At 40.4% G+C, this 27,574-nt stretch overlaps 1 protein-coding gene across 2 annotated transcripts; it reads right to left on the minus strand.

Moving 5' to 3' along the window:
- Positions 1-1,387: 1,387 nt before the first annotated feature.
- Positions 1,388-26,971, minus strand: SRSF4 (serine and arginine rich splicing factor 4). Of its 2 annotated transcripts, XM_057499911.1 has the most exons (10): positions 26,690-26,835; positions 17,669-17,784; positions 16,516-16,699; positions 15,698-15,872; positions 10,698-10,840; positions 10,238-10,386; positions 9,713-9,825; positions 6,567-6,781; positions 3,208-3,297; positions 1,388-2,903 (listed from the first exon to the last, which is right to left on the minus strand). In XM_057499911.1, exons 6-10 carry the CDS (start codon positions 10,326-10,328, stop codon positions 2,057-2,059), a joined length of 1,356 nt encoding a protein of 451 aa, XP_057355894.1. In that variant the 5' UTR covers positions 10,329-10,386; positions 10,698-10,840; positions 15,698-15,872; positions 16,516-16,699; positions 17,669-17,784; positions 26,690-26,835; the 3' UTR covers positions 1,388-2,056. The 2 variants fall into 2 exon arrangements, with proteins under 2 accessions (XP_057355894.1, XP_036770929.2); XM_036915034.2 differs by lacking the exons at positions 10,238-10,386; positions 15,698-15,872; positions 16,516-16,699; positions 17,669-17,784 and having other exon boundaries at positions 26,690-26,971.
- Positions 26,972-27,574: the final 603 nt, after the last annotated feature.

Genomic DNA, 27,574 nt, shown 5'->3' on the forward strand with positions numbered 1-27,574 from the left:
CTCTAGGGAACCTGAGAGCAGGTCCCTGGTTAGGCTGCCTAGTCTGTTCCTGAAATTCCATGCTTCTAAAACTGAACTCATCCACCTTCATCTTCCCCATTCCTCAGAAAGGGGTTGCTACCTTGGGTCACCTGACAGCTCTTCTCCAGATTACCTGTGGCTCTTTCTGTTCGCTCCAGCCACTGCCTTTGTTCAGGCCTGTGGCAGCTGCAGTCACTGCACGTCTCCCTGCGTCTCGTCTCTTCCACTATCAGACCCACTGTCCAGCACCAGGGCACTGCAGCCCGTCCCCTACTGTTCAAACACTTCCTATGTCCCCCAGTGCTTATGGGGTAAATAAAGGCTGTATTCCTCCTCTAGGCATTTAAAGCCCTCTATGACCCATCCATCTTGTCAGACTTTCTTCTCACTCCCAATTATCAAAATCCGTGTTCCCTGGGTGCCCTGCCCTATGCTTTCTCAACTCCATGGCTTTGATGGCTTACAGATGTTTCTTTCTACAGGAATACCTCTCATCCCATCTCCAAAGGTTCCGCCTAAAGTGCTGTCTTTTCCAAGATGTCTCTGAGCCCTACTTGAAACCAGTATTGTGTTCTCGACTATACTTCAATTAAAAAAAAAAGTCTCTGAACCCAGATTAAGTTACAACTCCCTTCTCTGAATGTACACTTTACTCTAGTGGTGTTTATCATTTGCAACAAGATAATTTTCAGGAGGGCAAAAAACACTGATTTTATCTCAGTGGTGCATCCTACTAGGTATGGTCTATAGAAGGCAGCAGGACAGTATTTTAAATCTACAAACATTTCCTAGTACACTCACAGGCAGAAGTCTGAAAAGTGTGTCTCTCTCCCCAGAAGACTGCAGCAGTATGTAAGGAAGGCCCTCTAGCTTCCTTCGGGCTTTGAGGCCTCTCAACAGTCCCTAAAGGGCGGAGACCAGATTGCAACAATTTAGCTCTGGTACCTCCCACAGAGCTAGACCAGACAAGACAGATGAATGGACAGGGAATCCAACATCGTTTTTCTTCCTTGTTTCTGATTAGTCCGAATCCTAAGGTGATGAGGTATGTTACTTCAGATTCACGGCAAGATCTCAATAAATAGCACAGAAGAAAGAACTCTATGTTCATGAAGAACCCATCTGGTGACACTCTGAATTCCCAAACGGATTCTTTCTCATTAGCTTGGTCTTAAGTTTCTTGAGAGGAAGGATTCCTGAGAAACTCACCTTTTTGTTGGGTGAGAAAAATCCTTTTGGAAAGCATTGGCTCCCTACCCATGGGTGATCTCAAGGAACAAAATGGTCATCAGACACTGAACCTTTTATGCTAAGAGAGATACCAAGATAGATCAGGAAATCCAACTCCGATTCAAACACCATGAAATTTTGTCAAGCAAAAATAGTCTTTATTCAAATTCAATGGAAACAGGGGTCACTATACTTTGCAAGACGGGGAAAAATAAAATTAAAAAAAATTCTTTTCTTTTCTTTTTTTTATAAAACAATATAATCACAATACCAGAATATGGAACTCTACAGTTTATTTCCTATGGGTTACTGCAGGTATCAATTTTCCTCGACTGTGCTATTCACAACTTTGTTAAGCCCAAAAATATGAAACCAAAGTGGTAGGAAACTTAAGACTTAGCACTTTCACTAAATGGTATACATCAAAGGGCATCATCAATTCAAGGGCAAAAATGGTTGAACTCACCATACCTACCTATGTCATCATTCCAGCCTTAAAGCCGTCCAGGTACTGAGCTCCCTGTAGGAAAGACCAGGCCTGAAAGCCAAGGCATTTTGGATACTCTACTGTGGGCCATGAGCAAAGGGGATTTTCAAAGAGAAGATTGTTTTCAGTCGAGCAGGAAGGCCTGGTGCCAGGAGGCTTTACGGAGAGGAAGCACTTAGATTTAACAATTGTAGACACACCATTAGGGGAGTTAAAAATGTACAGCAGTGACGTATGTTCTACTTCAATCACTTGTGCTACGGCTACCAAACATGTACAAAAGACTTCTCAGGTAGTTCCAGCTGCGGTCGTAGCCAGTTAGGACCTTGAGTGGGACCGAGATCTAGACCGGGAGGCTGATCTGGACGCAGACCTGGATCGAGACTTGGAGCGAGATCGGGTTTTTGAGACGGACTTTGATCTGGAGCGTGATTCAGATGGGAGGTTTGGTTTTGATTTAGAATTGGACCTCGACCTGGACCGGGTCTCCTGATTCGTGCCAGCTTCCTCACTCTCCCCTCCTCGGCCTTCCCTCGGGCCGGACTCGGACTTGGCATGCTCCCGCTCCTTTGAAACCGAGCGGGACGGCGATCTGGACGGGGAGTGGCCAGCGTCTTCCTTCTTCTTCTTCTTGCTGCTGCCTGACTTGCTGTCTCGCTTGCCACCTCGCTTTCTGCTCCTCTCACTTTTGCTGTGGCTGCGGCTGCGGCTGCGGCTGCGACTGCGGCTGCGGCTCTCCTCCCTGCTTCTCTTCCTTCCCTTCCTCTTGTCCTTGCTTTTGCTGCGGCTGCGGCTGCGGCTGCCCCCTCTGCTCCTGCTCCTGCTCTTGTGCAGGCTTTTCTCCTGACTCCGGCTCTTCTCTTTGCTCCTACTCCTGCTCCCGCTCCCTCGCTTTTCCCCCTCCGCTCTCCTCTCCTGACTCCTGCTTCTGCTTTTACTCTTGCTTTTATGCCTGCTGGGACTCCGGCTCTTGGACTTGCCAGTGGTGTCGCTGTTCTGGACCTTTTCCTCCGCTTGGTCTTTACTCTTGCTGTGGCGCTTGTCGGCACTGCGGCTGCGACTGCGGCTCTTGTTACCCTTGCTGGGGCTCCGGCTCTTCTCCTTCTTGCTCCGGCTCCGGCTCTGGCTGCGGCTCCGGCTCTTGCTCCGGGAATGGGAGCCTGACCTGAGGAGACACAGGGGTGCTGGAGTCATGGGCAGTTTCACATGGCATGCTACCTATGAGATGGAAAGGCTAGAGGGGTGTGTGGAGCCAGGCCCCACGACAGGATGCATGGCTTGTACTGGCCAAGGATGGCTTTCTAAGCCCCCACAATTCCAGCCCAGAGCTGGAAACACTGGGGGGTGGGGAAGGAAGATTGGTAACATGATTAAGATCCAAGTGGGACATGGTCCGGATGCGTCCCGCTGGCTCCCCCATGGGAGATGGTCTGGACACGCCCCACCAGCCCCACGCGCAGGAAACCCACCTGGACCGAGATCCACTCTTAGAAGGGCTGCTTTTGCTGCTGCCGCTGCGGCTTCTGCTCTTACGGGAATGTCTGCTTCGAGAGCGGGACCTGAGGGGAGAAAAATCCTTTGTAGGCTTGCTGACAAAAGGCTAGCTTAATTCAGGTTCGCAGTCAAAAGACAAGACATGTATGGTGCTGGTGTGTCTAGGCACAAAGCTGGAAGAGAATCTTCTCTGGGCTCTAGGTCCATAGACCCAGCTTCCTGCAAACCTCCAGGGGGTGGCTTACCTCAAACTCTTAGCACCTCCCATCTGGAACCCACCTTCACCAGACCTGCTTTTTTTGTGGGATTCCTTCCTTATGTCCACTGATGCCACTGTTACTTACCTAGTTTCTCAGACCAGAAGGGTCATATAGCTCATGACTCTTATCTCTCCCTCATCCTCTTATTTATCACTGTGATCCTGCCTCTTAGTCCTCTCCAGTATACCCACCTCTGCTGCTGCCCTGAGCAGGCCACCATCATCTCTCCCTGGCCCCACAACCACTCCCAGGCTAGCCCTCCTGCATGCTTCTGCCCTTTACCTACCTATAGATTCACCTCACTGTGACCAGAAAGCTATTTTAAAAATACATTCCAAACTTAAAAAGATCTCTAATAAGCCAGGACGATGGGCTCTCCTGATTATTTCTTACCAAAAGTAACCAGGCTCCTTGGGGAAAACGACAGATTCTAGGTGTAGGGCAGGAAATGCACAAGATTGGTGCAGAGTATCTCAGCAGGACAGAAAGAGGGGAACTTTAGAAGATTCTTGGGCACCACCATTTCTGAAAGGACTGCTGCCAAAATGTTTAACCTATACCTCAGTCACACCTCTCTAGACTGAACTTCCAGTTTACAGGAAGCTCAGGGGATAAAGTACAGCAATACCAAGAGGAAACATACATTCAGAATGTGGGGTAGTATTAAAAAAAAATAAGGAAATTAAATGTCATGGGGGTAAGAAGGTAGGGAGACTGCTCGAGACTGAAGAGAAATACAAGGCTTGACTGGGTTGGATCCTTGTCAGGAAAAGACACAGCTATAAAGACATCCATGGAATAAGAAACTGGAATATGGCCTGGACATCAGATGACTTTATAGAATCATTTTTCTTAGGTTAGAAGATAGAAGTATGTCTATCCCCATTGTTGGAGACACATGCTGAAGTATTAGGGGTGAAGTGTCAATTTCTACAACTTCCCTTCAAATGGCATAGCAAAATAACATATACGGCATGTGTATAAATATACATACGTAGAGAGAGAAAAAAGCAGGCAAAATACTAACACCTGAAGAAAGCAGGCAGGCATATGCGTGTCCATGAACTATTTTTTCAACTTTTATATTTGAAAATGATTGCAATAAAAGTTTGGGGAAATAGTTAAGTGCATTTCCACAAATACAAACAAAACCAAATGATATCGAAGGTACAGGCGCCAAACTTTAGGGCCTGCCAAACAGGGTCCATGAGGCTGTTTTCTCTAATGCTTTATGTATTTGAAATTCTCCATAATAAATTGTCCTGCACAGACAGAACAATTCGAGCATAAAAAATTCTTACAAAAATAGATGAAACATTAAGTACATAAATATCCAAGAATTCATTCAAAATGATAACAAACAGCTACTCTCATCACTTATTTGGGGTTGCTAGGGGCACATTTAGTATTTTGAAAGTTGGTAACTATTCAAGTTATCAAACTTCTACTTTGCATCTCTTGTAAAAATTGTATCTTAGGGTAAGAGTAGATGAAAGAAAGCATTTATAGAATTATAAATTTTTTAAGTACAGAAGGAATGAATTAGAAAGAAAATTAGAAAGCTGCCATTTAGCAACCACTAATGAATGGGTCTAGGTAATGATTATCAAAAGATGCTAAAACTATCAGATGGAAGGTTGATGGAGATTTATAATGGATGCCTCAGGCTGACAACTCTTGAACAAATGAATGCATGTTCTCATCCATCACTGTAAGTGGGACATCTAGACACCTCCTAAGTGACATGACAGGTACTTATGAAGTGTACCTGCTGAAATACTGGCCTTACTCTAAATGACTCAAGATCTATGAGTTTATAGGAAAAATGAGGAATAGCATAAGGGAATGTGTTAAACATCACTATAAGGAAACTAAGAAAATTGGCAACTATGGGAAAAACTCCAAAAAAGGTAATGCTTATTTAGCAACTAAAGGCATGGAAAATAAACTGAGTATAAAGAAGGATATACTTGAGATTAAAAAGAGAATCAAGAGACATTTCATCTGATTGCAATGTGTAGACCTATTTGGAATCCTAGTATGAACAAACCAACTTTAAAAATACATAGCTGAGACAATTGGGGAAATATGAGTACAAATTTGCTAGCTGTAAAATGGCATTTCAATTTTATTTAAAATGTTAGAGATACACACTGAAGTATTTACAGCTGGAATGACAGGTCTAGATTTGCCTTAAAACAATGCAGCAGGAGGGAGCGATTAGACAAGGGTGACAGATAGCAGCTCTGAAGCTAGGTGGGTGACAGGTATGAGGGGATTCAGGGTCCATGAGGCTGTTTTCTCTAATGCTTTATGTATTTGAAATTCTCCATAATAAAAAGTTAAAATACAAAACAACAAAATTTCAAAAGCTTAAAAGTTTCTAATGACTTCCTACCGCTACTCTCCTTCCTCCTCTGGGACACTCTTCCCATATCAGGGCTTCAAAAAAGGCTGGTCTCTCTGCTACAAAGGCACTAAGCCCTCTCCCTGCCCACCACCTTCAGCTTATCCTTTTGGGTTCATCTTCTATGATATGTCCTGAGGAAGGCCTTGCCAGTTTTCCAGATTAGTAGGCTGTGCACATTTCCTTCCACATCCTTGTCACAATGGTAATTATTTGCTCAATGCCTGTTCTCCACTAGACTGAATTTCATGAGCACAGACATCTATCTGTCTCGTTCACAAGTGCCTGGCCCATTTGTAGAGCAGCTGTCAAATAAGACAGTCTCCAGTCTCCACTCCCAAGTAGTCAGGAGTATCTGGGAGGGGAAGCAAGGGACCAGTGGCCTGTTTGCTCCCAATAAGGTGTGACCTGGGGAACCCAAGAGGAAACATGAAAAAAGGGCACTGATGCAGATCTGCCTCAGAGAAAGGATTTTGTTTTTGTTTATACTCATGACATAACAGCTCAAGAGTTTTACAAATAAATGCTCAGTTCAAAGTTCTGAGTTACTGAACCAGATGGACCCATATTACTGAGAACTCAACAGAAGAATGAAAATGGATTACCTATCTATGTACTCTTTAATGAATTTATAGCAAACTCCAACACACAAAGACATCAGCAGTACCTTGAGTGACTCCGGCTCCTGGAGTAGGACCGGCGTCGTCTAGAACCAGGCTTGTCTTCAACTAATCTGATTTTTCTGCCATTGACTTCAGTTCCATCTAACTTTTCCAGGGCTCTTTTCATATCAGAGTAAGACACAAATTCAATCACCCCTTCATTTTTGCGTCCCTTGTGAGCATCTGCATAGGTCACTTCTCCTGCCTGACGCATATAATCCTATAAAGAAAAAAAATTCCCGAATAGGTTGACACATTTTGCTGAAATATCTAATGCGATCATCATAATGAAAGTTTTTTCTTTCCTTTAGGAAGAAATGCCAGTTTTCCTCAGAATAAAGTTTACTCTGAAAGTATTTCCATCTACATGCCAACCTCTTACTGAGGTTCTTTAAGGCATCAGGCAGTAGGTGGGTAGTATTTAACTGTTATTTTCATAAATCCCATATGAATTTATACCTATCATTTTCTAAATTTTATAGTGGCAAATTCTTGGTTTATAGGAGCTTCAGAAGCTCATGCCACTACATTTAAGTTAGGTCTTTTACATTTCATTATAAATCCTTGTTTGAAAATGTACAGATATTGACATATATCTAAGGTAAAATGCAAGTAAGTTCATGAAGGGATTATGGAGTTACCACCTTGATTTTATTTAAAATTGTTATATTATCTCTTCAAAACAAATCAAAGACAAAAAGGCAACAGAATAGTACTATCCAGTTCTGGCTTTAAAGGCATGACTTCCCATGTCCCTTCACTACTATATGCCTCTTTCCTCATTCTCTTTGAGGACTTAACATAATCTAAGGAGACAATATAACTAACATTCCAGATAAATACTAAAGTAACAGATAAGTAAGAGGAGATATGATCAATGTTTGAAAAGAAAATGAAATTGGGATACTTCATAAATACTAAAGTAACAGATAAGTAAGAGGAGGTATGATTAATGTTTGAAAAGAAAATGAAATTTGGATAAACTTAGAATTTAGGGACTTTTAGCTAATTTCCCATTTCTTTAATAACAAATGAATTGTTATTGCCTTCCTATCCATATTTTACAAAGTTACAAACACTGAACATGTGCCATCTGATATGACTTCTTTGCTTATAAAATGTTTATATGTCTTAACATACACAATCTTCTAATTAGTGTGCCCAATACTTTTCCTGAGGATTTCCCACTTGTTGGGACTTTCGGGTTATATATAAAGTCTTATGCTATTATTCATAATCCAGCAATGAACATCTTCATACAAAAATGTCTTTACTTCAACTGAATTATTTGCAGGAATAGGGGTTTTGGGTTAAAAGGCTTGAAGCCCAAATCTGGACATATATGAAAATGAATGAAGATGCTACTAAGTTACGCCATGACTGGTACTGTGCTGGGCAAGCCGAGATATCTGATAACGCTAGTAAAAGGGCTTGAGGAATGTCAATACTTGTGCCATACTTCAAAATTAATAGTAACAGCAGCTGACTATGACTGTTTAGTATATGATGTGTATCATTTAATTACTTTAGTCCCATTACAGCCACAAGGGGTAGATACAATCATTACTCCTATTTTACATTAAAAGTGAAATGTAGAAATATTGAGTAAACTGCTCAAGGTCATCCAGGTAGTTAGGTGAATGAGCCAGTGACTGAACATAAGCAGCCAGACTTCAGAACCTAAATAACTGCTACCCCACACAATGGGTCTAATTACCAATTCTCAGTGCTTCCAAAACAACTACGTAAATATCATCTCAACATTATCATTGGGTATTACGAATTTACACATTAAAAAAACTAACCATATCTCTTAAGTCTGTTTTACCTTTGCATTTCTTTGATCAATAGATCAAAAAGATGACTTATTGTGCCAGGATCCTTTTAGGCTTTTTATATAAAAATAGATTCAATTTTCACAATAACTTTCGAGTAGTAATGAATATTAATCCCATTTTATAGTTGAGGAATAAAGTTACAAGAGAGTAACTTGCTTAAGTTAAATAACTGGTAAGTGGCAGAGCTGGGATTTAATCCAGGCAGGTGGGCTTCAGAGCTCTGCTCCTGAGGTTGTGCTGACTTACTAGATCTGCTCTACTACTCTCCTAAGAGGGAAACTACTAAAGGTACAGAGGTATAAAACCAACTGAGGACATTGGCTAGGCTCCATTTTAAACAAGTCTGAAAAAGCCTTCCTACCCAAATGTTCAACCCAACTCTCAGAATACCGGATTCATTCCTTTAGCGAACACAGTCTTGCTGGCAGACACTCAGTAAGGGCCTGCTATGCCGACAACCAACACAACATACTAGGAAAAAACACCAGCTTATGTCCTAGTCTCAGCTTTTCTGCTAAGACCAGCTGTGTGAATTAATCTTTTCTGGATCTCGTCTTTGTTATCTAAAAAGCAAATTTAAAAAAGCAAAGCAAAGCTATAGAAGTACTTTGAAAAGCTAAAACTACAGCAATCTAAAGGATTCCTGACTACTTTTTGCTGAAACTAAATATACTCACTCATTTAGCTAGGAAATTCTGAATATCCTTTATATGGGTCCTGACACCTGCTTGGTTAAGGCACTACTCCCTAAGTCTTTCTTCCCTATTGAGATTAAAAATCAACACTGTTCACAGAAAACGAGGTGGTATCTGTACACGTGATGGTAAATACAGAAATGGACCTTAATTTTTAACATTAAAACTTTCAGGACAAATATTCAGTGAAAAACAAACATCAAGGAAGAGCACAGGTCAGATGGTACTTTTCTCCCATGAGGACATACCCTGGAAGCTGACAAAAACTTGCACATTACAACTCATGTTACAGAAACACTGGTGGTTCCAACCTTTTCTGTAGTTGGGGAGGCACTAACTACACTACATCTTCCTAAAACATTCTCTACAATGGAAAATCCCACATAACATCCTTAGATGTGTGTCCTTTGAGTGATGCCCTAAAAATATAGTAGTAGTGAGATTCATGTCTTTTGTACTTCTATGGAATCTTTAATTGGGGAATTTCCAAATGCTTTTGGAAAGCCTTCAAACATAGTACCATTACATTCTGTGTATGCCTGGGCCTGCACAAAATTATCTCTTTCCTAACCCTAACTCTTGCCCAACATTATTCCAAAGGTTAAGGGGGGCCCAAACCTTTAGGTCTTGCCAGCTGCACCGACTTGATAAATTCTCCACAATAAGTCTGTATTCTGTGCGGGTAGGAGGGCCATATTTATCTCGGCCACTTCTTCTATAACCATATCCACCTTTGGAAGGTTCAAATAGATAAAATTACTTCAGTGGAGGAAAAGGAAAACATGATGACAGCACACATTCCCTTCAGTACACCATTTCCCCCCTCCCCAAATTGTACATATATTTTAATTCTATCCCCACCCTTCATTTTAAACTAGATTTTTTTAAAAAAAGCAATCAACTAAACAAGAAAATTTAATTTACAAAGTTGTAAGTATATATATTCATTAATATTTATATTTAAAATTAACATGCACAAATTAAAACTATTAATAATTTAGAAATAAATAACCAAATTACTAAATCAGTTACTGGTGTTACTCACAGTGATTAAAGTTTTTGTGAATATTTTATATGAGAAAAAGATTTTCAGGCACCTATTTCAGTTTAATCTCATCTGTGTCTAACCCTTGGGATCCTCACCACCCAGGTCTAATGGGGAAAGGTTGCGGTCGTCACATGGCTTCCTGTTTTTGGTCAGCCAAGGGCCACAATGGTTCAAAGAGCCACGCATGGAAAGGTAACCCAAGGTCAGCAAATGGAACAGGCAGTCATCTTAGCCTCAAAGGATTCTTTTAATTAAAACATTGAGGTCTTTGTTAAATCTATGTTAAACAATTGCATTACAGAGAAAAAAAACAACACAAACACACATCATTAAACATATTTATAAAGTATTAGAACAAGAAATTTATGTCATTAATTTAATTAAAATTAAACATTATCAAATATATTTGCAATTTACATTAAAAAAGATACATAATTTGTAAAACAAATGGGTTAAATATCAGTACATTTCAAATAACATTAATTAATTACTTAAAAAATTAACATTTAATAACAAAGGCATGTCTATTGATACAAATGCCCTTTAAATGCTTACTGCGTCCAGAACCGTAACTGCCATCTCGACGTGGGCCGCGGGCATGCTCAACAATTACTCGCTCACCACAAAGGTCTTTGCCATTCAGTTCATAAACAGCATCATCTGCATCACGCAGATCATCAAACTCCACAAACCCATATCTAGAAGAGAGCAAACAAAATCCTGGTTGGCACCACTCTGACATCAAGCTTCACTAACATTAAAGTGAAAGCAATGAGATTCATGCTTGGCAAAGGTTAGGTGGGTTTTGCAAACTAAGGATCAGCTTTCTATTCCCTTTAGGCTGAGACCACTTTGCTTTGTGCCAATAGGTACCACAAGAGCATTAAGGAGACTCCTGTCTTTCTAGTAGAAGGCTGGCTAAATACACAGAGACCAGTTCTTTTGTTACCCAAGTAGTTGGTGTCAACTGCAAAGACCTCCACCGGGATGCATGACATAAGGTGTCAAAATACATAATTCTACAAAACTGAGTATTTGCTCTTTCAAATCACATAAAAACTCATCTTTTTTAGCGTTAGCCCAAAAGTGGTATCTTAGAGAACAGTTAGACCTACATTTGGGCACTGTGTCTTAACTGTAAAGTTATGTTTGGAATAATATACCAATTAAAAAAAAAATCACAGTTCCTCAATCTCCCCTGTGAAAGAAAATTGTTTTAAGTTCCTGTTCTTTACCTGAACAAATGAGTTACAAGTGAATTAACTGTTCTAGAAGTTATCAGTGGGAAAAAAAGTGGAGCTACATACACCACTTCCTCATGATACTCCAAATTCACTTCCATGAGGTTTTAGGTAGGCTGGAATTCTCTAAGATCTATATACAACCGTGCAAACTTCTTTACACAGTATTGCTAGGAATTTCCCAGCAAAGAGATTTGGTGGTTTAACGTACATCTGAAAGAAAACACCCCTCCCCGCCCCCACCCAAATCCTATTTATAAATGCCTGTTAAAGAGTACAATCTATAAAACTGAAATGCAAAATTTGTAAGATACTTATAAGCAAGGTTAAACAAATGTCCTATAAACTTATCAAGAAACTTTTAGTTTGGTCTAACACAGCTGTGAAATCTAGCTTTGCGACCACTGCCTGTATTAAAAAACCCACACCATCTTAATGATCATACTTAATCACAAGGGAAAGTTACAAGCAATGCTTTTAAACTCTATAAAAAAAAAAAGCTCTGTTCGCAGACAAATACTGACTACTGTTTCTCTATGTTTAAACATAGGGAACTAAAAACAGGTTACAAGACTTGCCAGAAGTTGATCTAGCCTGGTCAAAATAATTCCAGTTTCTTTAGCATGGTAATGCTGTACTCAGCAACATTTTAAGTCAATGAGAGAACTTACAGTTGCAGAATACTTCGTTTACTAAAGAGAACCTTACAAACAAGAGTCTCTCAGGGTGACAATGTACAGCTAACAACTTGGGGGGGTTCTTTGTGCGAAACTTCTGAGTGGCAAACTTCAGAGTCACTTAAATCTAACATAGGCACACCCAGTTCTTTAATGAGAAACGAGCTGCAGTGGCACGTTTCAGAAGCCACCTGGCTCAGTTAATGGGATATGAAGTCTTTAAAACATGGTTTCATGCTTCCACAGGCTGAACTGCTGAGCAGCTTATAAGAATGATTTTGAACATTACATCGTATTTGACAAAGCAAGGAAAGTCTCTCCAAATCACTATTAAAGTGCTTTACAGTCACCAGAAATCTGTAATAGATAATGTACTGCAGCTGCTTTTTCCTTTCTTAAACAGAGGGGGTATAATCAGGAAAATTAAACTCATTTTTAGAGACAAGTAAGTAAAAAGCAAATAATAATAATAATAAAAACCCTAACTACTTCCTACTTTGGTTTATTTCTAAACAGACCATAAAATACTCCCCTGCCCCTAAAAGCACCTTCTTTAACTTAGTTGTCAAGACTGGTCACAGGTCTGCTTTGCCCACAGTTATCACTGCTCTTGGCATCATATGAGAGCCTGATGCCAAGGAGAGAGGGATGAGGAAACATTCCACAGACATGATGACATGGCCTCTACTCCCCTCTAACAATTACATACTGGCTCAGCACCACTCAATAACCCTAACTCATCCAATGTGATGTCAGAAGGACAACAGTGACTCCTGAAGACTAAACAAATATATCACACGGACATCCAAACAGATTCCTTCAAAATAACTAGGGTTTACAACTACTATGGGGTCAGAGAATGCAAGACTATGCTTTGCAAGTCATCTGAAATAGAAAGCCAAACTTTTGTTAATAACAAGAGACGCTTTAAGTCAGACCTATGTGGTAATGCATTCTCCCAGACTCAAAGATCGTTCTGCACATGCTCATTCTGTTCCAAGGCTTGCATGCAGAACTCAGTCTGATCTCTGAGGGTAAATGACAATCTGTTGAGTGGAGGCACAATTATTCAAAACCAAAAATTAATTAACGCTCAGACCTATCTTTTCTTTGGCAGCTGAGGTTGAAGCAAAGTATAACTTGGCAGTAAAATTCTTCCCTGAATTGCAGGGGCCAATTTGTGTTATTAGAGGAAAATGGCCCCTACAGTCTTTTCCTAATATTTACTTCTAAAAAGTCCCAACAAGAGGGTCACTTAGTAGTCATATTTTTGGGAAGTCCAAGTCACTTATTAAAACAGCTGACTTGATATCAAAATATTTCACAGAAAAATTTTGGCTGCTCCTCTGTGAAAAGCCATAAAATCTATTTGGGACATTTTAATGTTGAAGTCCCAGTCCAAGGACTAAATCAGGCACCTGACTGTCACTTCTCTGCCACTGACATACTGACATGCTGGGTTTGGAAGATTAAACCAAACATCCTCCTGCATCACAAACCATATATGATAGAGACTCCTGTTCTGAGAACAAATAAAGACCAGAGCAGTGTGGTTGCTTCTATCACACTATTGTTTATTTAGATCTGCTTTTCTTAAAGACTGATTTTATTTCATTCAATAAGTAGAGTGAATGGGTTCCCCAAATAAGACAGGAACTGACTAGATAATAACAATAAAATGTTACTGAACATTTTATTATGTAATCTCTACATGGTAGACATTATTTTCTTTAATATTCACAACACTTAATCCAGGTACTGTTATCTCTGTTTTACAGATGAGGAAACTGAGGCACAGAATGGTAAATACTGCCAAAATAAAATGGCAGAGTTGGCACTTAGAGCCTGTGGTATGACTCCAGAACTCAGACTTGTAACTATTAAGTCTGAAGCAGCAACAACAGCCTGGATTCTAGTCCTGGTTCTGCTATAAACCAACTCTGAATAGCACATTCACATCATTTTATTTCTCTGGGTCTTAGTTTATCTGTGAAATGAAGGAGATTTACTAGCCATCGCTATGGCTTCTTCTAACTTCAAAAAGTATGATAGATAAATGTTAAAATTAGTCCTCCTCTGACTCAACAACTGGATAATTTAAACCGGTATGTTAGAACCAGAGGTATACAACAATGGCAATGGAGAGGGATGAATTTAATTTTTATAACCTAAAATACCTTTTAAAACTAGTGAATAGGTCTCAATCTTAGTTTTATTTTAATTTTAACTGTCTGTGAATTAAATTTTTATTGCCTTTAAGAAAGTAAAGCTCTCCCTGGTAACTAACATCAGTAAATCTTTCTAAATGGATCTTAACATCTCTTTGTGCTTTATAGCAAACATGAAATGAATCTCTTCTCCCAAGTACTTCCCTTTTGAATCCTTCATCAAAGTAAGGAGGGATATAAAATACACACATGCCATGTACACACACACTATGTGTGCCAGCATATGTGTATATATGTATACATATCTCTGCCGTGACCTGTGAATAAGTCTCACAAACACAACCCAACAGATACATTTAATTCTAGCTTCAAACATCCTTCCTCTTCTGCTCTACTAAAAATGACCATTTTTCCATAATTCTAGTACGAGCATGAAGATGATGAAGGAATTCAGTAGAATGAGTTGAAGACCAATTAAAAAATCTCTCTATGTCAGAGATTGATAAAAACAAAACCAAATAAAGAACCCTACCTACATTGGGCTTCCACCTGTGGACTCCCAGATGCCATGTCTTTCAACCCCGCTTTGTGAAAGAACAAAAGCATGGTCTAAACTAGTGAATGTACACTACTTTCCAATTAAAAGAAGAGCTTCAACATTTCCCTGCTATTTTCTGTTCCTAAACTCTTCTCACCTGGGTCATGTTTTATCCTGACAAATTTGGTCAAAAAATGATGGGAGAGGAGCTCCTGTCATTTTCTCCCTAAATAAAGTGGCTCTGTGAGTCTTACCAAGTACAGACAAGTACCACAAACAAAAGCCACACTGAATTATGTGCGCTGTTCTAAACTTGAGTCCATTTTTCTATGGCTGCCAATGCTCTGGTCTTCCTCATTCAGCAGTGCATGTATTGCTCAGGCTATTAGTCAGAACTCTGAAAATGCTAGGACTAGAATGACATGTTTTTAAAACTAAAGTACTCCAAGACTTCAGTTTTAGAAATGGTAACCACATTTTTTCACCCAAGAAGAATTATTACCTGAGCTTGTGTTGCTGCTAGTCAGATTTTCCCTGATCCTAACAACCTACACCAATGGTCTAAAATACCACTCTGTACGTTCCGCTGAAGAGGATGTGGAGTTTATCTCCTTCCCCTTTTGGAATGGCTTAGGGTCATCTCTGCCTTCCAAACATCTTCACAGAACAGGAAGATGGAGAGAAGTCCTGCCTGAAAAATGATGAGCATGGCTTGTTCTGGGGGTATGCTGATTGGTGGCTAACTGGGCAGGGTGTGACTAAGGGTGCTCAATACCAGCATAACTATGGGGAGTGCATATGAGGAGCAAGGGAAAGCAAGCCTCCAAGCGTGTGCCTGTGGTCACCCCCCAACACTGCTTACCGAGGGGGCATGCCTTGGATGTTCTCTCTATGAGAAAAATTTGCCCTTCCACAGTAGATCTCTGCTCACCTTTGTCCTAAAACTGTGCCACATGCTTTTCTTTGTATATGGACATGACAGTCCTCAGCCAACCATCAGCAGGATGTGAGTTTTGTTTTCCCAATGTGGTGAGCCATTCCCACATTCACTCATTTTCCTTGTAAGAACCGAACCTCTCCATGGCTGGTCAGGATTAGGGATGTTGCTGTAGCCAAGGAAAAATTTTCATCTGTTGAAATTAACCCATGGGGTGGCTTGAACCCTCAAACTAGGGTCAATAGCTCTGTACTTTAAGGGCAGAACCCTTTCTACCCTGAAAGAAACAGCATTCAGTGAACAGGAATCAAACAGCTTTCTTTCAAACCACTCAGTATGGGTTCAATGCTTCAGCCAACTAGGTGTTATGAAGTGAAAAAAGTTAGGACATACTGACAGGGCAGTAATAAAAAAGTCACCCTTGATGGGAAAACTGCAGAAAGACACTTCTGCAACCAACTCTCTAGCGCTTAGGTGAGGCCAACTCAGAGAAAAGCTTGTGAGTGAGAACTGCCCCTGATTCCAAAGGTCTGCAACATTCCAGGGAAGCAGTGGTCAGGGCCTCTGAGCAGAACTGACCAATGCGCATGTTCACTGCTCTGGGTCATTGATTATGGCTGCATTTTGACTTTCCCAGTAACAGGGTTATTTAGAACCCACATTTAGGAGCTCCTACAACATCAAGTAGGTTCCTGAGATCTTTTCCGATCCTGAGACAGGAAGGAGGCTGCTGTGGGCATTCGGGCCTCCCCTTCCTTAGCCTCAGAGGAGGGAGGGCCATCAAGGCCACCCGGAGGAGGTGGATGACTTACCCGTGCTCACTGAGTGGCAGAGCTGGGGTGCGACTTCAGGGCTCACCAGTCCCCAGTCTGGGGCTCTTTTCACGTCGGCAAACTGGCAGTTTCCGCACACCAAGAGCTCTCTGATTAGAGCTAGTGTGGATTCCTGGTCAGCAAACGTTGGCCACAGCTCAGTCTGCACCTGATCTTTCCCCACCTTCAAAGAAGAAAACCTACCTCATGATTTCTCTCTTCTGGAACCCTGATCATCTAACTCATGCCCAACAACCTAGTCATCACCTCTGACTATTCCTTTCCGGTTGCCCATTCAGTCTATTGCCTGGTTCTACAGTTTTCTCATTTTGCTGCTCAAGGCTGTCTTCTTCCTGTTCATCAATTTACTTAATTCTAGTATGTACTTAATTCATTTTTACTTGTCAATTTGTCTCTTAACATGTAGCAGGGAAAGTCAGCTGCTATACTGTTATTTTTGCACAGGGGTCTATAATGACTCCTAAATATCTTTGTATCATTCTCTAAACCTGAATGCCTTGATAACACAAAGTGAATCATATCAATCTTATTCCATAGACTTAAGAATTTCCTCTTCCATGAAATCTCAGAAAATTCACCTGATTCTAAATATTTAGCACTTTCTTTAGCTTTAGCACTTCTATTCAATTTTATGTTCTACATGAAAATGTTTTTGTGGCCTTTCATTTTCTTTGTGCTTATCCTCTCATTTGATTATGCTTTCTGTAATGATAAAGGCTAATATTTAGCATAGTGCCTGGTACACAGTAAATAATTTATATGTATTTCATTCACTCCTCATATCATTTGTGACGAATGTACTACTACTATTATTATTGTTCCCATTTTACAAATGAGAAACCGAGGCTTGTAGGGGCTAAGCAATTTGCTGCCTGTCAAGGAGCTCCTAAGTGGTGTAACTGGATCTGAACCCAGATTTACCTGACTCCAAAACCCAAGCTCTTAACCACAAATTATGCTGCCTCTGTAAAGGCAGACGCTTCTCTCCCAGTCAACCCTTTTCACTCAACAAATGCTGCTGCTTGACTTGATAATCTAACCTCAAATAAGCCAGGTTGTATTAAGTTTTTTGATACAGTGGTGTATAGTTTCCAGAAAAAAAAAGAAATTGATCCTGGGCAGGGTGAAGCACCTCTAAGCTTGGGGTATGTGACAACCAGGTTACTTTCACTCGTCTTTTGGTTCCCATTAGCCAGTGTCAGCCATCTGGTCCTTCCGAAAACATGTGTGGGTTCAGAACATAACAGACTAGAAGAATAGAGGAAAAATAAGATTATTCTGTGCAATCCCCATTCTGGAGGTCCCATATCAACCCCTGGAATCTGTCTTTGGTTCTAAGATTCAGCAAAAATTAGACCAGCAAAGAGATGACAGAGAGTTGGTCCTAGAGGTGGTGGATGTGAATGGATATGGACAATATTATGCATTTAAGAATGCATTTAATTAGTTTTGTAAGGAATGGTGACCGGGACCAAAAAATATAAATATAAGCAAAAATGGTATTGAAAAAAATGGACCAGAAATTAAAGAATACTACAAGGTTTATAGACTTCCAGCTATACAAGGATTATAGCAGCAACCAGAAAAGTACTTTGCAAATGATTGGGATTAAATCAGACCTTAGATGCCTAACTACTATTAATTAACATGACTATTCCAGTCTACCAAGACTCATTCCTTCTTCAAATTCCCTTATAAGAAATTTCATAACTTTGAAGTTTACTGTTAATTCACAGATGAAGAAACCACGTCTTAGAGCAGTCAAGTAACTTGCCAAGGCTACTCAACACCTGGGATTCTTCAAACCCAGGTCTTGACCTAAAATCAATACTCCATCACGATGTTCTATTGTCTCCTACATGGCAATGGAAAGAAGTGGTCCTTAAGAGTACACACACTTCGAGAAACACGAGCTCTAGGAGCACAGAAAATTAGTTTTACCAAATTATGTGCTGTGGAAGATAAATGTCCACATGAATATTAGCACTGTATGAGGAATGTTAAATGGCAAAAGTAACATTTCTGCATCAGATGTGTACTAATTCTATTAAGTTGTGAGCACTTATTTCTAAGCTACTAGTGAACCAAACCTATAAATTAACTATAAAAAATTTAACACCAGTCCAGGAAAATAGAGAAAGGTAACAAATCATTAAGAAAATACCAGCTCATTGTTAAAGTAATATTCATATATTGGGGTGAGGAAAATAGAACAGAAATGATCCTTATCCTAAAAAGTAAGTAAAATAAAATTCCTCGAGAACAGTAGGAGGTAGAGAGAAATCTTTATCAGGTTCAAGCTTAGTCTTACTTTTAACTGTTCTATAGGCCTATCTGCCAATTTGTTTCAACTACCCAAAACTGCTTCAAAAATGAACTAAGGTTGCCATTTCACTTTTACTAGGCTGCCACCTTATTTCTACCCTATAAAATGTGACTGTCCTCAGAAACTATCACAACCATCATAACCAAATACATTAACATTTTAAAGTCACCAGGGATGCTTTCTTTAAAGGGGGGGACAATCACAACCACTTTTTGACATTTACTGACAGTAAAGATAGATGAAATTAAAAGGTCTTACATGAAAAGGGGTCAAGTATTCTGTGGTGACTCACTCAAGTTCACGAACACTCAACCACAAATTAAAAACAAAACAAAAACCAAACACAAACCTCCTCAAGAGATGAAAGTCCTATTACCAATTCAGAATAAAACTCTTGGGACATAAGATATAATTACTATATCTGTTACTTGTATTTAAAGAAATAAAGGTTTATATTCAGCAGACAGCACTATCTGATTCCACACCAAAGCCACACACCACCAAACCATCTCATACTTACCTCTAAAATTGACACTACGAATGGGCAAAAGGTGTTAAAGCCTCTTAGAGGTTATGCCTCTGGAGTGAGACCGTCTTGGTTGTTCCCATTATCCCTCACAACCACCTACAGTCCCTGGGCTGTGTTGTTTCTTTTTCTTTTTGGCTAAAGATGCCACTTCTTATGCTATTTCTTGGGGATGTCCTTTCCTTGAAGTCTGTCATTCATTTTTTAATATATTTTTCAAATTCTTAAAAAGCTTCATTTCACCCATGTGAAATAACTTTTCTCAAAGTCAGGGCTTTTGACTCCCTAACTGGTCTGTGGTTCCTGACTTCTGAACTTGAGTCTCTTGCTCACCTTATTTCTGAAAGCTGAATTCGAATAGCCCTCCACCAGCCTCCCCCTTCTCTAGGTCTTGGAGGTCCCTGTTTACTAAGATCCCCATCCTGGCATCTAGGCCTAAAGACATGGTTAGGGAACTTGGCAGAGGGGTAACAAATGTCCTTTAAGTGTTTCTTCAAATATCATTTGCAGTTCAGAGACATCTAGACTTTCATCTCAATACACAGGAACGGTCATGTAGTGCATTTCCTCACATACGGGTATGCATCTTCAGAGCACAATCCGATCCCTCTCCTTTGGGGTGCTCCCAGATCAGTCTTAGCAATAATAACGGGACAGAGATCACTTACTGCATTTACTCACACAAATCCTACTCTGGTCAATCATGACAAGCTGATCCCCATCATACAGCTCTTCAAAGGGTAGTCAGAAGAGGAGAATCACTAGCAGTCTCTGCTGAGGGCCAGTGTCAAAAAAAGTACCACCCGCTTCCCTTCTGGCAATAACTTGTCAGCTTGTCGGAGGCCTCTGCAGACAGACTGACAGGCTGTGGACCATGAACTACCTTCTTACCCTTGGAGACCAAGTCCCAAAAGGATAGGGGAACCATCTGAAAGGACACAGCAGGAGAGGAGCTTGACTGACACTGCCCATGCTGTATCTGGTATGTGAGTAAGAAAGATCTTCAGTTTCCAGAGTTGTCAATAACTCATTCTGTAGCCTTGAGACAATGACTAATCTCCCCATGCCTCAGTTTCTCCATCAGTACAAACTAGAGACCACACATTTGCTTTGATATATGCAGCTGAAAAATAAATCATACAAATACACGCTATTAATACATTCTAAAGTTTAAAAGTTTACTGTTAGCGTACAAATTTATAAATACCACTCCCAATAGTTCTCTCAGATACATGGAGCACCTTTGTTGGAGGAACTCAAAATACAATTCTGTTTAGGCTACTCTGAAGCATCCCAAAATAATGGGAATCAAAATCACATTTTATCTAGCTTACACCCTGTACCTGTCTTTAAGAAGGGACAAATACTTCACATGGTCCTTTGATTCATACATACCTCAATGTGGAGGAAGCAAGATACCGAAATGAGGAATAGGGGTTTAAAATGACTTGGCCAAAGAATTACAGATAATATTTATTCTTATAACAAACTGACTGGGAAACCAGGACCATGGAGTGTAAGTCTTTAGCCAGGTCAATTTTTGCTAGTAACATTTGGTCAAAGTCACAGTATGGTCTTGTTTCTCAGCACTGATTTTTCAAAATGACAGAAATTTAAAAAATTACCAATGCCTCAGAATAAAAAAGTAAAATACTTAAATCTTTTTGAAGGCAGGCTGATTTCAACTAGACTCCAACTAGGTCTCAATCTGTAATGTCATGTTACTTCATCCATAGTTCTATTCTCAGTATTTCTTGTTTGTTTAAGAAAAACTTCATGGTGAAAACACAAGAGGCCATTTGCATCTGTTAAATATGCGAAGATTTTTAAACAATATGCTTAATGCTGGTGAGGCACCACAAGAGATATGCTCATACACTGCTGGTACAAGTGTACCTGGTGAGGCTTTACTCAAAGTTATTTGGTATTGGGAGCTTTGAAATTGGTATCATGTGCTGTGACACGAGTCTTATGACATATAGTCTGTCCTAAGGAATAATAAACATGCAAACTAAGTTTTATGCACATGATACCCATCAGTGTTTATTTAACGGCAAGAATTTTGAGATAATCTAGGAGGAATGGTTGGGCAAATCATGATATAGCCATACAATGGATTTTATGCAGCCATTAAAATATTTGTGAAAAAAATTTTAATAGAAAAAAATATATGCTAGAAGAAAAAAATGAGACATAAAATTGCACACAAGAGTTTGCCTATGTTAAAAGGATTTTTAATGACACTGCTTTTCTACTTTATGCTTATGGTATTGTCTAAATTATCTACGATGAACCTATATTTATTTTCTAATCAGTTGTTTACTTTTATTTGTTTAACTTCTTGTATCTGTTATGCCTGGTACGCTCAATATAACTTCCTCATATATAATCCTAAAATTCTAATTAAACATATCATATAATGTTAAAAAATTGAGAGACTTCAGGGAAATTATTTAAGGAACAGAGTTTAAGGAACACTTAAACATGGCCAGTGAAAATATAAATAAATACTATTTGTCTAAAGAATAATGAAAACTAGTAGGTAAAAAAAAAGTCTTAAAAATGTACATGTATTTTGACTCTAGAAGTACATTTTCAGGAATCTGTCCTAAAATAATAACTAGAAGAGTATATAAAAATTTACATAAAGGATATTTACCAGTGTTATAAATGTATAAAATAGCTAAAAAAACAAAGACAACCAAAATGTCTTACAACATTTTAATTATGTACATTAAATATCATTTATATATGGAGATACTATGAAACCAGTAAGAATCAGATTGCTGGAGAACACCAAAATACAAGGGAAAGGATCAGGCTGTTGGGCAGACACAAAAGCTTACCAAAGAGAATACACAGCATCATCCTGATTGTAAAAAAGGGGAAGAGGCATAAGAAGTGTGTGCACGTGGAAAAGGCAATGTCTCAAAATGCAGTGCCATCCTGGAGGGATTATTTTTGTCTTCCGTATTTAAGAATTTTTTATACTACATATGTAAACTTTATAATCAGAAATAATACATGTTATTTTGAAATGTCATATGAATTCAGAATGGGTTTTTAATTTTAACTATTATAAAGAGTTGTTCAAATGCTCCTTTACACAAAACTGTATTTTAATCTCTTCTTAATCATAAAATTAAACCTAGAACCAAATGCCTTATTTTCCTTAACACAAAGATTCAAGGTTTGGTACATGTGGGTTCAAATGTGATTATTTTTGAGGGCAGAACTGCCCATGAACAAAAAGGTGGTAGGGTCCTTAGAGGGAGAGTGTTGGGCTTTTTTCTTTGTCATTCTTGCCACCAATTGGTTGTATCATCATCATAAAAATGATAAAGAATTTACCTGCTATTTGGTGGTGGGTGAAGGTAATCTCCTGCATGATTACGAATAAACTAATGGTTCAATTAACCAGGAACCAATAACCTGGAACATTAATTTTATTTTTGTATTACCTTTAGAGCCCCTCTAAAAGACAAAAAAAATGAAACAAAACAAAGAATGAACAAAAAAAAACAAGCTCCCATCAAGGGTTCAGTCAAAAGAGAAAACCCCCCAATTAAGTTCTGAGGTTGGCAGAGATTCATCTTCAATTTTAAAGCCTAACAATGACCTACAGTGATCAGGGACAAATAGAACATTGATTTGACTCATGACACAGTTTTAATATGCTTAAAAATTAACCAAGGTGCCTTCTGCTTGAAGGAATTTTTTCACAACGGTGAAAACAAAAACTTCCTGATATCATGAAAATCCAATTAAACAGACCAGGACACTCCTGAAAAGTCTGGCTATTTACAGTTTTCACAATTTCACTGTAGTATGAAACACAGGTTTTGAAACTTATAGTCGAGTTCCCTTGGAGAATTTAATTCATGACTTTAACCAACTTAAAAAAAAGTTATTTGGGGGTTTTACCTGTCCAGCTAGTAGGCAAGTAAAATAAGATTAGGATGTGGTAAGTTATATTAATTAACTAAAATACGGAAACATAAAAATATAAAGATCTGTGACTGAAACCACAAGATTTTGTGGCAAAAAAAAAAAAACTAGTGTATTGAAAGAACCTTCTACACTTTACATGAAGTGATTAATAAAATAGAAACCCCAAAGAATTTACAAATAATCAAAGGCAGCAAAAGTTACCATGTTGCAAGGCTGTAAACAGGTGCTACTAACATTTTTGCTTCCATTTCTGGTCCACTGTGGACTTAGTGTGGCAGGTGTGAATGCAGGAGACCTAAGGGGATCTGGAGTGATCTGTTTAGTTCTGGGAAATCTGCATCGTGTTTGTGGTTCCAAACTGAAACCATCTTTCTAGGAGCTCTCTAAAACAAAGGCAATCTACATTAGGCGTCCTGGTACAATAAAATGGCAGGTAATGAATTACTGCATATACACTGCTTCGCTAAATCCCAAGAGGCTCTATAAATCCTTTCCTGGATGCTAAATCTCCTTTGGAGAGCTCACCTGCTTCCTCACTGGGTCAATTTTGTATGATACCAGTACTCTATACCCATTTACTTAATTCTCAACTTTACCCATAACCCCTTAGCTTAACGTATCTACTGACTACTGATGCATCTCACTTCTACAAATCTGAATGCTAGCGATTCTTCAAAGCCCTCACCATCCAAAATCTTCTGAGTTTCAATTACTAATAATTAAAATCCAAGTACGTTGAAAAATGCTTCCTAGGCAGATCTACTATCCTTAGTTTGCAGGACTATAAACTTACACACTGTTGCTAAATTATGTCATCTTTTAGTTGTGTACCTACTCCTTCCTTTCAGATCCTCTGCACTTTTGCCATCTGGTCCAGCCAGTTCTTGCTTGCAACCCATCTGCACCATTGATACGGATACTCAGAAATCATTTTCCTTGGTAATCATTCCTGAATGCCGCCTGGAGGCAGGTCCATTTGGTGATTGTCACACCTGCCTTCTTATTCCCGAAATGATTTACAACTCATCATTTCAACCTTGACTCAATCAAAGACTTCACACATATCATGGGCAGCAGAACTGTAAGAATGAATAGTTCCCAAAAAGAGACCCAGACATTTAGGGTCCTGGAAGGATCTGTCCTTTCTCTTTCCCAGGTTGCTCAATTTATTCCCCTCCAGAGGTTCTGAATTCCTAAACATGATTTGAATGGTCAGTGTAAAATCTTACAGTTGTTGCTTCTGGTTTATATTGTTAAATTTCTAGATCCTTCATGAGACTCAATCTAAGCTAGATTGTTTATTATTTCTCAAAATTGTTCCTTACTGGACTGCCTTCTCATCACCAGTTATGACATAAATTATTCCCAGACACTTTTATTTCAAGTCCCAGTTCTTTAAAGCCCATTTCAAAAAATTATCTTTAAACAAACCATTGCAAGTTTTACTTAAGTTTAAAGCTAGAGCAAGCACTTCTCAATTCAAAGTGTACATGTTAAAACCATAAACAATTTATTCAGAACTGTTTTTCTGCCTCTTCATTTTGCACAGTAGCAGACACCTTGGTAGGTTATCAACATATATGTTCCATTAACTGATTTTCCCATTCACATCAGAACCATTTCCTACTATCACTTTTTAACTTCAGAAAACAGACCTCACCAAATATGCTTCATGTTACTCCTCACAAACTAAGATCTCCTAATGATCACCGTCAAATCCTTTGAATACAGCTACCACTTACAGCTAAACGCCAAATACTTTATAAGCATTACCTCTATAATCTTTCTTTTCCTTGTGGATGAGGAAACTTAGAAAAGTAGCTTGCCTATAATATAAGTGGTAAAGCTAGGCTTTCATCCAGGACTCTCTGGATTCAAAACCTATGCTTTTTCACAAAATTCAGTTATTCTGTCGACTTAGTTGGGCTCTGAAGAAAACTGGGGGTTTTAACTTGATCTCTCAGATGTACCACAATAACTAACCCATCTGTTTTATCTAGTAAATTCCTTAAAAAATGAAAGCTCTGTTGTACAAAATGAGTAATTTCCTAAGTCTTTTACCCTAAATCAGTATTCATAATTCTTTATTGAGAACATTTTCCTTATTAAAGTGATTCTTCCTAAGGATCAATTTGAAATGTTTAAATACAACCAACAATTTGAGTATATGGTAGCAACCAAGTTTTTCAAATGTTCAACTTTTACTTAGATATCTTTCATAACTTCTCAAGTGTTAGCTGTCAGTATTGCACTAGGGGATAAGCTGTAGTCATATTAAACCTGTTGCAACGTAGGTCTTAAAAAAAAAAAAGGCCAAGAGTTCCTCTAACACCCAAGGCTTAGTACCCTAAAATGTTCCCCTAACCCTTGTAATTTTCACATCCCTGTCTTTGAAGTCCTAACATTTCCTGGCTTTCACAGTTTTCCCCGTTGAATATCTTCTCCGGGCCTGATTCCTCGTTTGCCTTCCCTGAAACTTGTAGCCCCTGGTGGCCTAGCTTTGTCAAAAACAGATCACGAATACAAGAAACACATCGTACCCGGCCGGAGAGGCACTTAGTTAGCAATTCCGAACTATGCGTCCCCGTCTCGCAGGTAAGAGCCAGGTGGCCATGGTTCTCTAACAAATCCTACAACCGACAAAGCAATTTTTTTGGCAAGTTGGAGAACGGAATCCACAGAATGGAAACTCTGTAAGTAATCTTATAGATAAGTTAAGACTTTAATTTACCCTTGTAGAGAGAACGGTAAAGGTTTTCAGCACCGCAAAACGATCCTTTCGAAACTGTCACTAGACTACTCAAATCCAATTCTCCCGCCCAAAAAAGCGTGGCACATGGGAAGTCTAAAAAGGGCCTCCTTCCTGAGCTCCTGTCCCTGGAAAAGATGCGTTATGACCGTCTGATCCATCAACTGGGGAAGAGCTGAAAAGGGAGCAGGAAATCCTGTTCGTTTAGTTCCAGCAGCCCTCAGAGCGGGAAAGGTCGGTGCCTGGCCAGAGACGAACCAGGCCCCAAACGCGGGGCCTGGAAAAGGAAAAACTCAGGATTCCCTGGCGTGCTGGAGCTGGGCCCTCCCGCCCAAAGCCCCAACTCCACTCGGGTTTTCCTTCTCCGGTCCCACTCAGATCCTCACCATCGGTCCCATTATCCCTCCACTACCTCCACCCGCGCAGGCGCAGTGGGAACCGGGGCCTACCCGCGCCCCCGAGGCGCCGCGACTATGGCGGAGCGGGTGCAGGCCGGCAGCAGCTCCTCTCCGGGCAGGGGTCCCCTTTCCGTCCCCGCGGCCTCCCCGCCACAGCCGGGGCCCCGACCCCACCAGGCCGGTCCCTCTTCCGCCCTCCTTACCCGTTCTTCAGATCCACCTCCAGGATCTTCCCGTAGCCCTTAAAGAAGCGCTCCACATCGCGCTCCCGGGCCTGGTAGCTCAGGCGGCCGATGTACACCCGCGGCATCCCGGCAACGGCGGCGGCGGCTTGGCCGGGCCCCAGCCCCCGTCAGGCGGCGGCCGGCAAAGCGAGAGCTCGGCTGCGGCGGCAGCGGCAACGGACGGGCGACGGAACAGACGCAACCGAACTCCGGCGACGTACGCGAGCACGGAGCTCGCGAGCACGCGCCTCCCGCCTTTTCTGCCCTCCCCGAAGGCGGAGGGTAATGAGAGGGAGCGCGCATTCTCTTCCCGCCCGGCCAGCAGTGGGGGCGGGACTTTCCCTGGGACCCGCGGGCGTGGGGCGGAGCCAGGTGGTCGACAGGCAGGGAGGGCTGGGCAGGGGCCGTCGCATCCTCTCGCGAGATTGCTGTGGCTGGGCCTGCGCAGTCTACCACCACTCGCTGACTCCGCTCCTCCTCCCGGAAGTGCCCCCTCGTTCCCCTGCCTGGCTAACCGTTCTGGTTTTGTCCTTTGAACCGGGAGTGTTTCTAAAGTAGAACGAGAGGTTTGCAGTGAAACCTGGTTTCTAACCGACTGTGTATCTGTGACCTTGGGCTCGTTACGTGCCCCGTCTGAGCCTCGTTTTTCTCTAAAAGGGGGACGGTAATTCCAACCTTCCAGGGTTGTCTTGAGAATGAAATGAAGACAGGTACGTTAAGCAGTTAGTACTGTTTGCAGCACATCTCAAGTGCTCAGTGAATAATACCAATATTACTTTAAAAACTAGAACACTGCTTCAGTAGGAACAGTGTGGGAAATGCAGAAGGCTGAAACTTTAGAGCTTGACGCCTACTAAATACTCG

The sequence above is a fragment of the Manis pentadactyla genome, chromosome 4, assembly GCF_030020395.1.
Source record: "Manis pentadactyla isolate mManPen7 chromosome 4, mManPen7.hap1, whole genome shotgun sequence".
NCBI lineage: Eukaryota > Metazoa > Chordata > Mammalia > Pholidota > Manidae > Manis > Manis pentadactyla.